Here is a 13,990-nt window from a genome sequence, read left to right on the forward strand (position 1 = left end):
AGCTAAATCCCCAACCCCCATCCATCATTTATTACTATGCTTTGGCTTCTGTTGGGTTCTCAGGTATGCTGCTGATCTCTCTATTATGCCCTGATAATTTTATATTTCCAACGGGAGGAACCAGAGCTGACTGTGACAGTTAGATGTCACTGTTAGGTCCAGCACCTTAAGGGAGAGACCCTCTACACAGGAAGGTCTCCACATACGTGCTGCAGAGGTGGGATCCCAAGATGGGAGCAGGGTCCTAGCAATGCATGTGAAAAAGGTACTGCAGGTCAGCTTCTGAGAGAAGAGAACTGGCTGGTGGGTGTGTGCTCTGCAGAGTCTAAAGGGAACCGCCATCCGCTGACTCTGTCACTCAGCTCCAGCAGGCCAGCTCGCCCACAGAATTTTGTTTTAGCACCTATTGTTAAATTTATTCTTTCATTTTCATAGGATTTAAACAATGATGTCCTTTGGGGTTTTTTTTTCATTTATGTCAAAAACTCGTTTACTTTTAGGGCCCTCTGATAATATTTTCAAACAGATATGATTAGGTATCCAGTTTGGGGGTTGACAGCCTGACTTTTCAGGTGGACAATTTTTGGGACACACTTAAACTTCATTTTATATTGGTCAACAGGATTAAACATAGCAGGTAATATAACTTCAGAGTTCCACTTAGCCTTTAACAGGGTATATTTAAACCCATCCAGTAGGGCCATCCCAACACACTGCTGTATTTAATTTCCTGGCTGTATTCACTGTGTCATAAGTGATAATGAAAGCAGATGTACGTTTATCAGGAAGAGTCAACAAAACGGCAGCCCTGACTAACCAGTGCCATTCACATCTCCAGGCATCAAGGCCAGCTTCTGGACAAGGGTGCCTGAAGGGCTGATCCTCCTGGCACTGCACCCCGACAACCAGGAAGAGTATTTCGCCCTTCAGTTGAAGAGTGGCCGTCCATACTTTCTTTACAACCCCCAGGTAAATTACTAGGCACAATAGTTGGCATTCTTGAGAATGTCAGTCGGATGCCAGGTACTAAGATAAATGTTCATAGGACATCCTCATCTGAGGTCCCCAGGGTTTCCAGAAGGCGTCCTGCCTTGTCTACAGCAGAGTTTCTCAAGCTTTCTCATGCTGTGACACTTTAATACAGCTCCTCAGGCTGAGGTGACCCCAACCATAAAATTATTTCATGGCTATGTCATCACTTTGATTTTGGCACTGTTATGATTCAGAATGGAAATATCTGATATGTGACCCCCACGGGGTCACAGCCCACAGGTTGGGAACCACAGATCTGTGTCCTACCAATGAGGAAAATGAAAATTATAGACAAGGAACTCACTGTACACAGTCCAAACAGCAGAGTCTCTCCCAACTGCATTTATTCTACTTAAAGTTAGTATGCCTCCCTATGATGGTTGAAAATGGATAGCTGCAATGGTATGTGACTGGGATTTTGTCCTTCAAGAGGCTGGGGCTCAAGGACTGCTGTGGGTGGGCGGCCAGCCTTGGTGCGTAGTGAATTCCAGGCCAGCCTGGGCTACAGGTGAGACCTTGACACAAAAATAAACTAACAAATTATTTAAAACAAATCTGGACAGATTTTCTTCAGAGAATAAATGATGACTTTGTTTTCTCTCAGGCCTGTGTTCTTCTCCCTTCCCTTTGTTTTACCCTTAACTCTTTTTACTTAAGTAGTTAAGTACTTAACTAGCAAATATTTAAGTGTAGTTAAGTACTGCTTAACTTCTTGTTTCAGATGCAAAAAGTTTTAAATGGATTGATATGGTCATAGCCCTGGGAAACAACCTAGAAAGTTTGTAATGAAATGATTAATTTAAAATATTCTGTGAATATTTAGAAAGAGATGTTTGAGGTCACATGAGCATGAAATGGAAGCTTCGGTTAGAGTGGTCAGTCTCCTCAGGAAGTTCTAGTGGCCATTAAACATTAGGCAGCACACTCAGCCTGTGAGTGATTTACCAAAAAAGACTATTTGCTCTCCATTTGCTTAAGCCTTCCCTCTAAAACCAGCGACTGAGGCCATGAACAATACTTCTAAATAAATATTTTATGTGCTGTTATCAAAACTACTGAGGCTTCCCCATGCTGTGTCCAAGGTATACTAGGATCCTGGACTAAGAGCTGTGGGGGAGGGCCTCAGACTCTTGCAACCTGGAAACCTGGTGACCTGGGGGAAGATCTGGGCCTCAGATACCCAGTGACTTTTCAGGAAGAACCAGGATGAGAAGAACCCAGGCTTGAGCACCCACTGACCCAAGGGGTCACCTTTTGGATCAAGTATGTCTTAGGATCCTGCTATGCCCAGCAGGCTGGTGGACGGGGGTGGGGGATTTTCCTGCTTAGTGGAGCAGAGAACGGAGCACATGCCAGTAAAGGTTGCTTCATGCTGTCTTCGAAGTGGCCCGATAGGTCCTGAGCTTGGGAATTAGATGACCTTTGGGACAAGAACCACTGGATACCCTACCCATGCTAAAACTGCAGCTTCTTATTGGAGAGAGAGAGAGAAAGAGAGAGAGAGAGAGAGAGAGAGACAGAGACAGAGACAGAGACAGAGACAGAGACACAGAGACAGACAGAGAGAGACAGAGACAGAGACAGAGACAGAGACAGACAGAGACAGACAGAGACAGAGACAGACAGAGAGAGACAGAGACAGAGAGATAGAGAGACAGACAGACAGAGACAGAGACAGACAGACAGAGACAGAGAGGCAGAGAGACTATGCAGATAAATAGCATCACCAGCAAACCCAATCGCTAGGGAGACAGGGAAGCTGCAGCTGCCAGGGGAGGCAAGGCAGATGGTAGCTATAGACAGAAATCAGCACACTAAAGTTGGTTCAATTACAGAACTGAGAACATTAATTTTTTTTTCCTTTGAACACTTTAAGGAGATCAATTAGAGAAGAGATATTTTTAAAGCTTACCTTGGTAAAACATAAAGTTGGAGAAAGTTGCAGAACAAGAAGTAAAGGAGGAATAAGATAAAAATAATATAACATTTTAAAATGTCTGTGTTGATAAAGGGCCTCTTATGAATTTATTGAAAAACCCGAGCAAATCCCAGTCAGGATTCAGCGGGTGATCCTCGTGCCAGCCATACATCTTCTCTACCCAGAGTTCTGCGTGTCTGAACCCAATCATGGACACATTGATGAGGTGTGTCCCATTACATCCCATTTCCCAGGGGAGCTTTCTAAGCTTCCCCCAAGGTCGCCTAGTCACTAAGTGGCAGGATTTAAAACCATGCAACCTAGGTCTACATCTAGGGAGGCACTCCCATAACTTGGGGAGAGACTGAGGCAGGAGAATTGCCAAGAGTTTAAAGTCAGCAGAGGTTTTATGAGACGCTGCCTCTCAAGAGAAAAGATGAAGCAAGCATCAAGCGGTCTCCAGGACGGTTTAGCATCGAGCGGTCTCCAGGATGGTTTAGCATCGAGCGGTCTCCAGGACGGTTTAGCTTTCGTTTGGTGCTTCTTTTCATCAACAAACAAGGATGCTTCTGAATATTCAGAAACGTAGGACAAATGGTGGCCTCGGGCTACTATATGGAAGGGCACTGTGGGTAAAGCCTGGGAACTGAGGGTGAAAAGCATCTAAAAATATCCCAAAGAGAGGCCAGGATAAAGGGTAAACCTCACCACTTACCTTAACCCCGAGTATCCAGAGGGTGTATAACCAGTGGTGGGTTTTACAGGCAGAGACCACCTTCAATACGGAAGAACGTTAAAGCATGGAAGAAATGAAGACAATGGCAAAGCACAAAGGAAAAAAAATCAATAAATAAGATTAGCTGTAGGGGACTGGAGGACAGAACAGAAATATTTTTAATGTGCCTGCTTAGCACATAGTTAGGAACTCCATCACCCTGATGCCATTTTTCCATAAGATAAAGAATGATCATTAAATAAAAGTTTTCAGAAAACACACGGATGAACATGCTGGGTGAAAGGAACAAAATGCTAAAGTGTAAACCTCCTCAGGATCCGGAGGAGAGCAGTGGAAGCGAGCAGCAGGCACAGGAAGAAGAAGGCTGAGGAGGTGGAAGCCTGGCTTTGCTGCACACCCTTATCTGGGGATTTCTGAGAAGCCAGGTGGAGAAAGCCCTGGCCATTTCAGCACTTACCCCAGAGGCTCTAACGGGAGCAGAGAGGCTCTCTTAAGGGATGGCAGTTCATCCTTGAAGCCACCAAGTCAGTCAAATGCCATCGCCATCCTAAGTCAGACCAACTGTTTTAGACCACAGGATAGAAGTGGTGTTGAGTGTTTGTGTTTTCCTGTATAACTGGTTAAGAACTTACAGGGCAAAGAGGAGAGTTTAGTGAGTTAAAATACTTGCTGTGCAAATTCAGGGCCTGAGCTGGGATCCCCAGTATACGCATCTAAAGCTAGTGTGGTGGGAGCCACTGGGGAGACAGGTGCATGGGCCAGCCAGCCTAGCAGAATCTCTGACTCCAGGTTTAATGAGAGACCCTGTCTCAAAACAGAAGACAGAGGGTAATTGAGGAGGATGATACTGTACGTTGACCTATGGACATACATGCACCTGCACACATGTGTGTATACTCACATAAGCACATGTATGTGACACACATGTATACATGCATATACATACACAAGCACATGTATGCAGCACATATGTGCACATGCATGAACACATACTTACACAAGCACATGTATCCACACACATGTGCACACACACACATACTCACACAGGCACATGTATCCACATACATGTGCACATGCACACACACAGAGAATTTTTTAAAAAAGAGAACTTGAATCAGGCTCTGGGATTAGGCTCTGTGACACAAACATGAAAAAGTGACAACCAGCAGGCCTTCCTAGACGAAGAGTTTTGTAATAAACACATGCACGGACACGCCCACATCCTTAAACATACGAGGCAAAGCATTTGGAGAATGAAAACTGTATGACTCCAGCTCTGAATGCCAACACCCCGTCTCTTTTGATGTGAGTCCTGCTGCTCTCTTTGAAACTCTAGGGTCCTTGAAGACTGCAGGGGATGAAGGGACCAAACAATGCCACCCCTCACTCAGCCACATGACTGTCATGATCCTGAAGGTGATGCCAGGAAGCTCTCTGGAGTCCCATCAGGTAGACAGGCTGGCTCAAGTCACAGTGGCAGAGAAACCTCCCATCCCTTCTGCTCTCTTGGTCTTCTCTTAGCCCAGCTGACCCCGCTGGCACCTGGCCAGCAATTCTGCCCCTGCCCCACACAGCTTCATCCTAAGTGTCTACTGAGTTGGCAGATACTGGCCAAATACTAAGAAAACCACGCTAGTAAAAGTGGAAGTTGGTGGAAAAAGGAGGGCTCAGCGATGCTGGATAAGCACATTTCTGTCTAGAATAATAATCGGTCCGCACGAGGCAAAAGCTGTCCATTTTCAGCACACTGACAATTCACTTACTTTTGAAAATGTAAGGTATTGGTTAAGCAGGCTTGCCCCGGGTGTATTTGAGGAGATGTAATCAGATAGATTATACTAAGTGCTCCCGGGCCAGGAGGCAATCCAGGAGGCAGCAAGCCCCAGGTAGCAGGGGCTGTACCGTCACCCACCTCTAAGGAATTCGTAGCTAATGCAGGTTAACTGGACATGTCCGCCAACTGCATAATGAAGACCGTGCTTATTTTTAGACGAGTATTGAAACTGCCAAGCAGAGAAAATCCGAACAGTCTCCATTTGTTTTGTTCTCACTTTCGGGTAAGAAACTGAAGACAGATTCATATGGGAATTGAGAGGTAGCTCACATTTAAAGGGGAAGGTACGTTTGTTTTGTGCACCTGATATTGACATTATAATTACATGTGTTTTAAGTACTTTAAGCATCACTTTAAGTCATTATTTCCCTCTTCTCTGGGAATTAAGACAAGGTTGCCTCATGAACTCTGCATTGTTCCCACCGCGATGGTAATTATATGCTTAATGTGTTTTTCTTATTGGACTGCCACTGCTCTATCCCAGAACCCAAACCTTGGAAAATGTAGATGCAGGCTAAACACCTCGTGACAGGTTATCTGGTTAAATGTTATATCCCTGTGACTAAAACTGTACCATAGCTGAATCAGACCATCTGTTTTCTGAGATGAGACTTCTGACTTTGATCCCAAGGTGATAGGCTACTACTTAGTGATTTTACGTCATTTGCTAGATGCGTTACTTGTCCCACAATAAGCTGTGGTGGAGATTTCTAACTGATTCTCTCTGAATCCATCCACCAGGATTTAGTTTTGAATTTGGAAAAAAGGACATTTTCCAGGAATTTTAAAGTTACTGTCTACCACGCAATTTCAAAATAACTTCTCTTGAATGTCTCCAGTTTTAAAACGGCTTAATAACCCTGAAAGTTTAATTGCTTGAATAACTGTAAACCCTCCATAGAGGGAGACCATAGCTTCTCTTCTGTGTATCCAGAATGCTCCATTGGCTAAATATTCAGGGAGAAGAAAAGATGTTATTAGTGATAGTTAAAACTGAAAATGTGCATCCCAGGGAATGCTGGAAATAATAGTTAAGAGATAAAAGTGAGGGATGGGAGGGAGGGTCCACCAGTTAAGAGCACACACTGCTCTTACAGAGGACCCCAGCACCAGCATCTGGTAACTCACAACCACATGTAACTCTAGTTCCAGGGAAACCTGATCCTCTGGCCTCTGAAATCACACACACACACACACACACACACACACACACACACACGCCCCCCCACATGTATATGCACACACACGCACACATGCATACACATGCACATGCTCATGCAAACACACATGTGCATGCGCATGCACATGAACACTCTTGTACATACATGTGCGCGCACACACACACAAACATATGCACATGCTTTATAATAATAAAAATAAAGCTTAAAAAGAGACCAAACTGAGAAGTGAATTGCAGCTCTGATTTCTACAGTTTCACGGGGTCTCTAAAAGCCACAGTGTTCTACTCCTTTGTTTGGCTTCTTCAGTTTTGCAGAGACTTGATGAGGTGGTATTTTACTGTCTAACTCTAATGTGTCCCTTCCGTATTCTAGACTCAGTGGCATTCACAGAAAATACACAGCACGTTACATATTCACAGACAAGGAGCCTTTGAAAGTAAAACTTAAAAAATGATTCTGATCAGACTGTAATTGCTATGCACGACATTTTCCATGCACAATACCTGATCCTATTGCAGAATTATTATTATGGGGACCTTGGCATCCTCACCAACGAATGCCACACGAAGTTTCTCTCAGACTTGAAGCAAGTTTGCTGCACTCTGCTACAGGATACCCCAGTGGATCTGCAACCCATCAACATGATTCCTGGTGGCGAGGACTCTCCCTTGCTTCCGATGATTGCCAAACAAAACGTGCAGAGCCTCTGCCTCAGACACCTGATCTTTAAAATGCAGAACCGTTTGTAACAATTTTAACGCTAACTAAGTACACTTTGATGAGACAGCGTTTAATAAAATGCTCGTTAATTTCATCATTAGCGAGGGTGTGCTCAGAAGTGAGCCAGTTTCTTATGTCACACCCAATTAGCATCCCATGCCAGTAATCCCATTAGTATTGTTGAATTCACTAATGGAAAAACTAATGGGCACGCTACCAGGGCACATTAATTGGGCACGACACCAGTTCTGGTTTTAATTATTAAACTACGATAATGAAATGTGTGTTTGTAAAATATTAAAATGTTGAAATAGAGTTGAGGAAAATAAAAGAATAGGTAGGAAAAAAACCGAGAAAGGAGAAGAGTCTAGGATTAGAGATAACTTTGGAAATGGTCATGGGTCTCGCTGCCCAGGTTATCTACAGAAGTTGGGATTGTCCATGTAAGAAGGGACAGCTTGTGCTGGTGGGGAATTGGATGCTCCTTTTGGTCGGTTCTGTTGTTGCTGCTGCTGTTGTTGTTTTAATATTAGTAACATAAGTTTCTCTTGTCAAGTATGAGTCTTAAGAAGGGTTAATTGAATGTACAGAATGGGTGTAGTCTATCTTTAGGAAAATATCAACAGAATGTTTTGCTTAGGAAGCTGTGGTTGATGTCCTGTGCTCAGGCTTGTAAATCTATCAGAAGAGAATGACTGACTTGTTCTCTTAGGTAAAACAATTGACTAAAATTGTTAGCATTTGGTGGAACATTCTAGGTACTTAGGACAATTATTGTATTTTATAAATATCAGTGTTTGCCTGCATGGGTCTGTATCCGGATGTGTGCAGTAACTAACGAGGCAGGAAGGGGGCGCAGAGTCCCTCAGAACCGGAGTTGCAGACGGTTGCCAAGTGCCGCGCGGATGCTGAAAATCAAACCCAGGTCCTTTGTAAGAGCATCCGGCGCTCTTAACCCAAGCTCTTCAGTCCTGATTCAAGATTACTTTTTAAAAATATGTGTGCTGCTTAAATAATTCTTGCTAGTAGTGTCTAAGAACTCACAAAGGCTTCGTATTTGATTTTTCTTGGGTAAATCAACCTCAAAACTAAATATCTTCCTTAGGTTTGGAGGGGTCTGCTCTCTTAGTCATGATGGTAAATGCTGGCTAACAGGGATGGGGTTTCTTGTATGGATTCTGACTTACACATGGCTCTCTGTGCTAGTGCTAGTGTGTTTCCTCTCTCTGCTTCCTCACCCTTGCCTCCTTGGTTAATCTTGGCATCCGCTGTTCACTGCCCTCAAACTCAAGAACTTGTTTTTCACCATGTTATTATGACCACACTAGAGCTACAAATGTCAGATTTTTAGGCTACAAATCATTAAATACCAACCTTAACTCTGCATCTAAGTTTAATAAATTCTCACTTTAACATAGGTCACCTCCCATCCCTTCTTTCAGTGCACATTACGGAATTATTCATGAAGAAAGGGGGAATTTCCGGATGCTTGTCTATTGTTAGAATAAATTTTCATTACTTTTTGCAATTTTAAATCCTTCTCTTTCACTTTACAATTTTCCTTGAACAATCAAATGTGGGTACAAGTACCTAAAATGCCAGTGCCTTTGTAAGAGTCTGGTCTGGAGCCTTCTGTTCATGTTAGGTCACCATGGTTTTCAGACGTCCACCACAGGGTGGCCATGGACCATTAGTAGACGCCAACTTACATGCTGGATAAATGGAAGAGTGGCTGCTTTAAGTTGGGATCGTAATGCAGGAATCTGAGAACCGGTTTAAAGCATGTATATGGTGTCAGTGACACCTGAATGTGAGCACCCACTCATTTGTTCATTCATTTATTCACTCACTCATTCGTCGTTCATTCACTCTCTTAAGGGATCACTAGTGGAAGTTACCACAGCTGATGATCACAGTCAACAATACAGTGACGGACAGTGGCATGAAATCACAGCAATCAGACATCAGTCTTTTGGCCAGATCACTCTTGATGAGCAGTACACAGGTAAGGGCTGCGTGTGCGTGTGTGTGTGTGTGTGGGTGTGTGTGTGTGTGTGTGTTTGCCTGCATATGTGAATCTCACACTGATTTCTCCATTCAGTTCCACACTAGTCCCCATGAGATCTGACCCTTAGTTGGTCTTAGCTTTCCCACTGGTAAACTCTGGCCATCAGCTCCTTGTCCAGGTAGGACTCCAGTAAAGCAGGGAAGGATATGAAATCACTCCCAGCCGTTCTGTACTTTCTGCATTCTTCACACCACGCAGGGGCTCCTGATTGCCCAATGAATGTTCCCTTTTGCCTCCAGAAAGCAAGCAAGGAAAGCAAGATCTATGTATAAAATGAGAGAAAAAAAACAAGCCTCAGAAATGGTAACTAACTCCTCCTAGTTCCTGCAGTGGGGAGGCAGGACCCTGCCCACATACCCGGGGTTTACATTTGACTATGGTTTTCTTCCCAACTGGCTCTGTCTTCCATTTTCATCCAATGGCATAGGTGTTCACGGATTCACTTAGGCTGTAACTGATTCTAATGGGCTCCTACTATGTTCTACTACTGTTCTCGATGCTCGGATAACAGAGAGTAAACAGAGCTTTGTAGTGGCTGTGGTGTAGATGCAAGTGGCAGAAGGTGACAATAAATAAAAGTATAAAGTCATAACAAGTTAGGAGAATGTAAAAGCAGGACAGGTAGGTGTTATCTGTGTTGATAAGGCTTTAACTCAACCAGACCCTAGAGACTCAGGTGGTTGGCATGGGGCCATTGTCATAAAAGGTTTGTGCATTGGGAGCAGTGTTAAGTTTGACTCAGGACTATTGGGTAAGGAATTTCTTATAACAGTTGAGCAGAAATGAGAGGCCAAGAAAGGAACCATGAAAATATCTAGAAAGTATGTGTTGGGTCAAAACAAAAAACAGTGGACATCAGGCCTGGATGAAGGAAATGGTGGGTAACAGACACCAGGGATATCAGAACACTTTGTTACATGTTAGGGTCCAACAAGGAGGCCAGTTTGGTAGCAGACAGGAAGAGGTTTCTGATGAGATGCAGGCTTACAGCAGATGCCTATCTGGGAGATCTGGGAGCTAATAGACAAGGAGGTAAAGAAGAAGCAGGAGAGCTGGGTACCACAGATCTGCGATGGCTTTCAGTCTGGGGATTATCTCCTCTCTTACAGACTCCTCAGCTTCTCTGAACGGAAGCTCCGTGACGGGAGGCTACACCAGACTGTTTGTAGGTGGGCTGCCACAAGGTCATACCATCCTCCAGAAGAGGCCTGGTGAGTTTCACAGGAAGTGGAAATACATATTATCCTAGTGTTACTGTGGCTGTGGCTGTGAACTGAACATCCCAGCAGCACAGCTACTGGGAAGGAAGCTGGGAAGGAAGCTGGGAAGGAAGCTGGGAAGGAAGCTGGGAAGGAAGCTGGGAAGGAAGCTGGGAAGGAAGCTGGGAAGGAAGCTGGGAAGGAAGGGTGTGTTTAGCGCGCAGTTTCATGTAAGAGTACATCCCTGCAGGGAAACCATGGCGGGAACGTAGAGCACTTGGTTATGTAGAGCTGTTGGTTACATCCCCAGCCAAGAGCGGAGAGAGGATGAGTCCATACCTACTTGCTACTTAGCTCACCACCTCCACTCTTACACAGCCAAGGAATTACATCCAGGGAAGGTGCTGCCCACAGTGGTAATGTCTTCCCATATCAAGCATCAATGACCTTCAGGGTCAATGTCCCTTCTGCAGATGTGCCCAAAGGGCAGCCAGCTCGAGATAGTCATTCATTAACACTCTTATCAGGTGATTATAGATTGTATCAAGTCTACAATTAATACCAACAAGCATAATGTTGTACTTAAAACTTTAACCACAATCTATTTACAGTACTTAAAAGTATCAAGAGATATTATTTATTTCATATATCTCACATATATGTTAATTTTTAGCCCTCTTCTTTCTCAGAGCAACTTCAACCGTTCTATTTACCTTGTCAATGTCAAGTTCTTACTATTCAAAATGTTTATTATGGGCTGGAGAGATGGCTCAGAGGTTAAGAGCACTGACTGCTCTTCCACAGGTCCTGAGTTCAATTCCCAGCAACTACATGGTGGTTCACAACCATCTGTAATGGAGATCTGATGCCCTCTTCTGGTGTGTCTGAGGACAGCTACAGTGTACTCACATACATGAAATAAATGAATAAATCTTAAAAGAGAGAGAGAGAGAGAGAGAGAGAGAGAGAGAGAGAGAGAGAGAGAAAAGGGCAATGTTGTTTCTTTTTTTAAAAAAAGGTTCATTATGCTTTTGCCAAAATGACTTATATTATGATTCATATAATTTCAGAATGTGTGTAGAGATTTTTTTCTAAGACTTTTAATCCAATGGAAATAACACAGGAATGGAAAACTTGACTTCCAGATGTCTGAGGAACATTCCCAATGTATTGTGTGACAGTCCTAAAAGAAGTTATGGATGGATGATCCTAATCCAATCCTCAAAATTCTATAATTAAGATATTGGGGCTGGAGAGATGTCTTAGTGGATAAGAGTATCCTTCATTCTTTCAGAGGACCTAGATTCTATTCTCAGCACCCACATGGATGCTCAAAATCTGGCATCCTCTTCTAGCTTCTGTAGGCAGTGTGACCACTCGATGTGCACACATACAAATACAGATATAGAACGAGATATAGAAATAGATAGATAGATAGATAGATAGATAGATAGATAGATAGATAGATAGATGATAGATAGGTATATGATAGATATAGAAATAGATATAGATGATATAGGAATGGATGATAAATAGCAGATGATGGTAGACAGACAGATAAATGATAGATAAATGATAGATGATTGAGACATAACGATAGATAGATGATAGATAATAGATAGAGATGATAGATGATAGATAGATAGAAAGATAGATAGAAAGATAGATGATAGAGAAAACACCACTACATATAAAATAACAGGAAAGTAAAGCAACTTGGGAAGAAAGTGGTTTATTTCCGCATACAGTTGTAGACTGTCATATAGGAAAGTCAGGGCAGGAACTAAAGCAGAAGCCATGGTGAAATACTGCTTGTTGACTTCTTCTTCACAGCTTATTCAATTGGCTTTTACATTCCAGGACAACCTAGCTAGGAATAGCACTGTACAAACTGAGCTTGACATTTCCACATCAATAATTAACCAGGAGAATACTACACAGGCTTGCCTATGGACCAACCTCATGAAGGCATCTTCTCAATCGAGATTCCTCCTCTCAGATGACTGTAACCTTTACTAACACACACACACACACACACACACACACACACACACACACACACACACCTTACTTTCACCGCACAGAAACATAACTCCAAAACGAAACTAATGAGAGGCTGGCAAGATGGCTTTGCACATGAAGGCTTTTGCTGTCTAGCCAGGTAAGCTGAGCTCAATCCCTGAGGTCCACGTGATAAAAGGAGACAGCTAATTCTGACATGTTGTCCTCTCATCACCGCATGTTGACCATAGCATGCATGTGCTTGCCCAGAAACACACATAGAAATAAATATAATAAAAATTTACATGACCTTGACAGCAATCACCTCCAAATGCTTACTGATGGCCTTAGGATTTTTCCACGTCCTACTAGGACTCACAGGGCACCTCAGGGGTTTCTCTCAAAAGGCTTCCATGGAGTGTTCCAGATGTCCTGGAAGGACTGGGACCCTGAGATAAGTGTGGTCATCAGTGTGAGGGAGGGTGTATTCATAGGAGTGCTTGGGTGGGAGGCATTCATGTGTGTGGGTGCTTATGCACCTCTGAATATGTGCACGCAGCCCCTGAGCACTGAGGTTGTCAGCACAGTGCTGGGAAGAGGGGATTCTGGGCCTTTTAAGTGGGTGCTGAGGATCCAAACCCAGGTCCCCAGGCTCTTGTCAGCCCTTCAGCAACTGAGCCCTGTCCTAGCCCTAAACCTCACTTCTGAAAGTTCTAAGCCCTTATTTTGCAGGCTTATGAAAACAATTTCTGGGTTAACTCAAAAGGTAGTATTCTCACTAATAGCAAAATATCACATTTTATTGAATTTTTTTCTGTAAATCTGTTTCTGCAGACTCATTGCAAATGAGCCAGAACCAAACAGAAAATCGCAACCGTTCACTGTAGCTACTAGGGTTGCATGACTTGTGATTTTCAGGAACTTGGGGTACCGATGCTTGTAGGTTTCTTCTCTTCGAATGTCAGGTAAAATGGATTGCTGAGCAGTGAAGTCCACGCCATTGAGCGATGTGCCCTTCCTAACGCCTTCCACTTTTGCAGAGATAGTCCGAAGAGGCTTCGTGGGCTGCCTCAAGGATGTGTCCATCCTGAAGGGTTCCAGCCCCTCTGGGACATGGCTACCTTTGGATTGGCAGAGCTCTGAGGAGCAGGTCAATGTACATCACAGCTGGGAGGGGTGCCCCACCGACCTAGAAGAAGGAGTTCAGTTCCTGGGTGCAGGTGAGGCATGGCCGGTGACTCAGCCTGTGTTAGTCATTTTTCTGTCACAATCACAGAGTACCCAGGGAAGCTGACTTAAGA

At 43.7% G+C, this 13,990-nt stretch overlaps 1 protein-coding gene across 1 annotated transcript in view; it reads left to right on the plus strand.

Annotated features, from left to right (window-relative positions):
* Nucleotides 1–13,990, plus strand: part of Ush2a (usherin) — a 666,484-nt gene that overhangs the window by 241,564 nt on the left and 410,930 nt on the right. Inside the window, exons 21-24 of the mRNA NM_001302219.1 lie at nt 839–969; nt 9,300–9,426; nt 10,599–10,700; nt 13,730–13,909. Coding sequence (NP_001289148.1) covers nt 839–969; nt 9,300–9,426; nt 10,599–10,700; nt 13,730–13,909 — 540 coding nt within the window. The remainder of the gene's footprint in view (nt 1–838; nt 970–9,299; nt 9,427–10,598; nt 10,701–13,729; nt 13,910–13,990) is intronic.

The sequence above is a fragment of the Rattus norvegicus genome, chromosome 13 (assembly GCF_021556685.1).
Source record: "Rattus norvegicus strain SHRSP/BbbUtx chromosome 13, alternate assembly SHRSP_T2T, whole genome shotgun sequence".
Classification (NCBI taxonomy): Eukaryota; Metazoa; Chordata; class Mammalia; order Rodentia; family Muridae; genus Rattus; species Rattus norvegicus.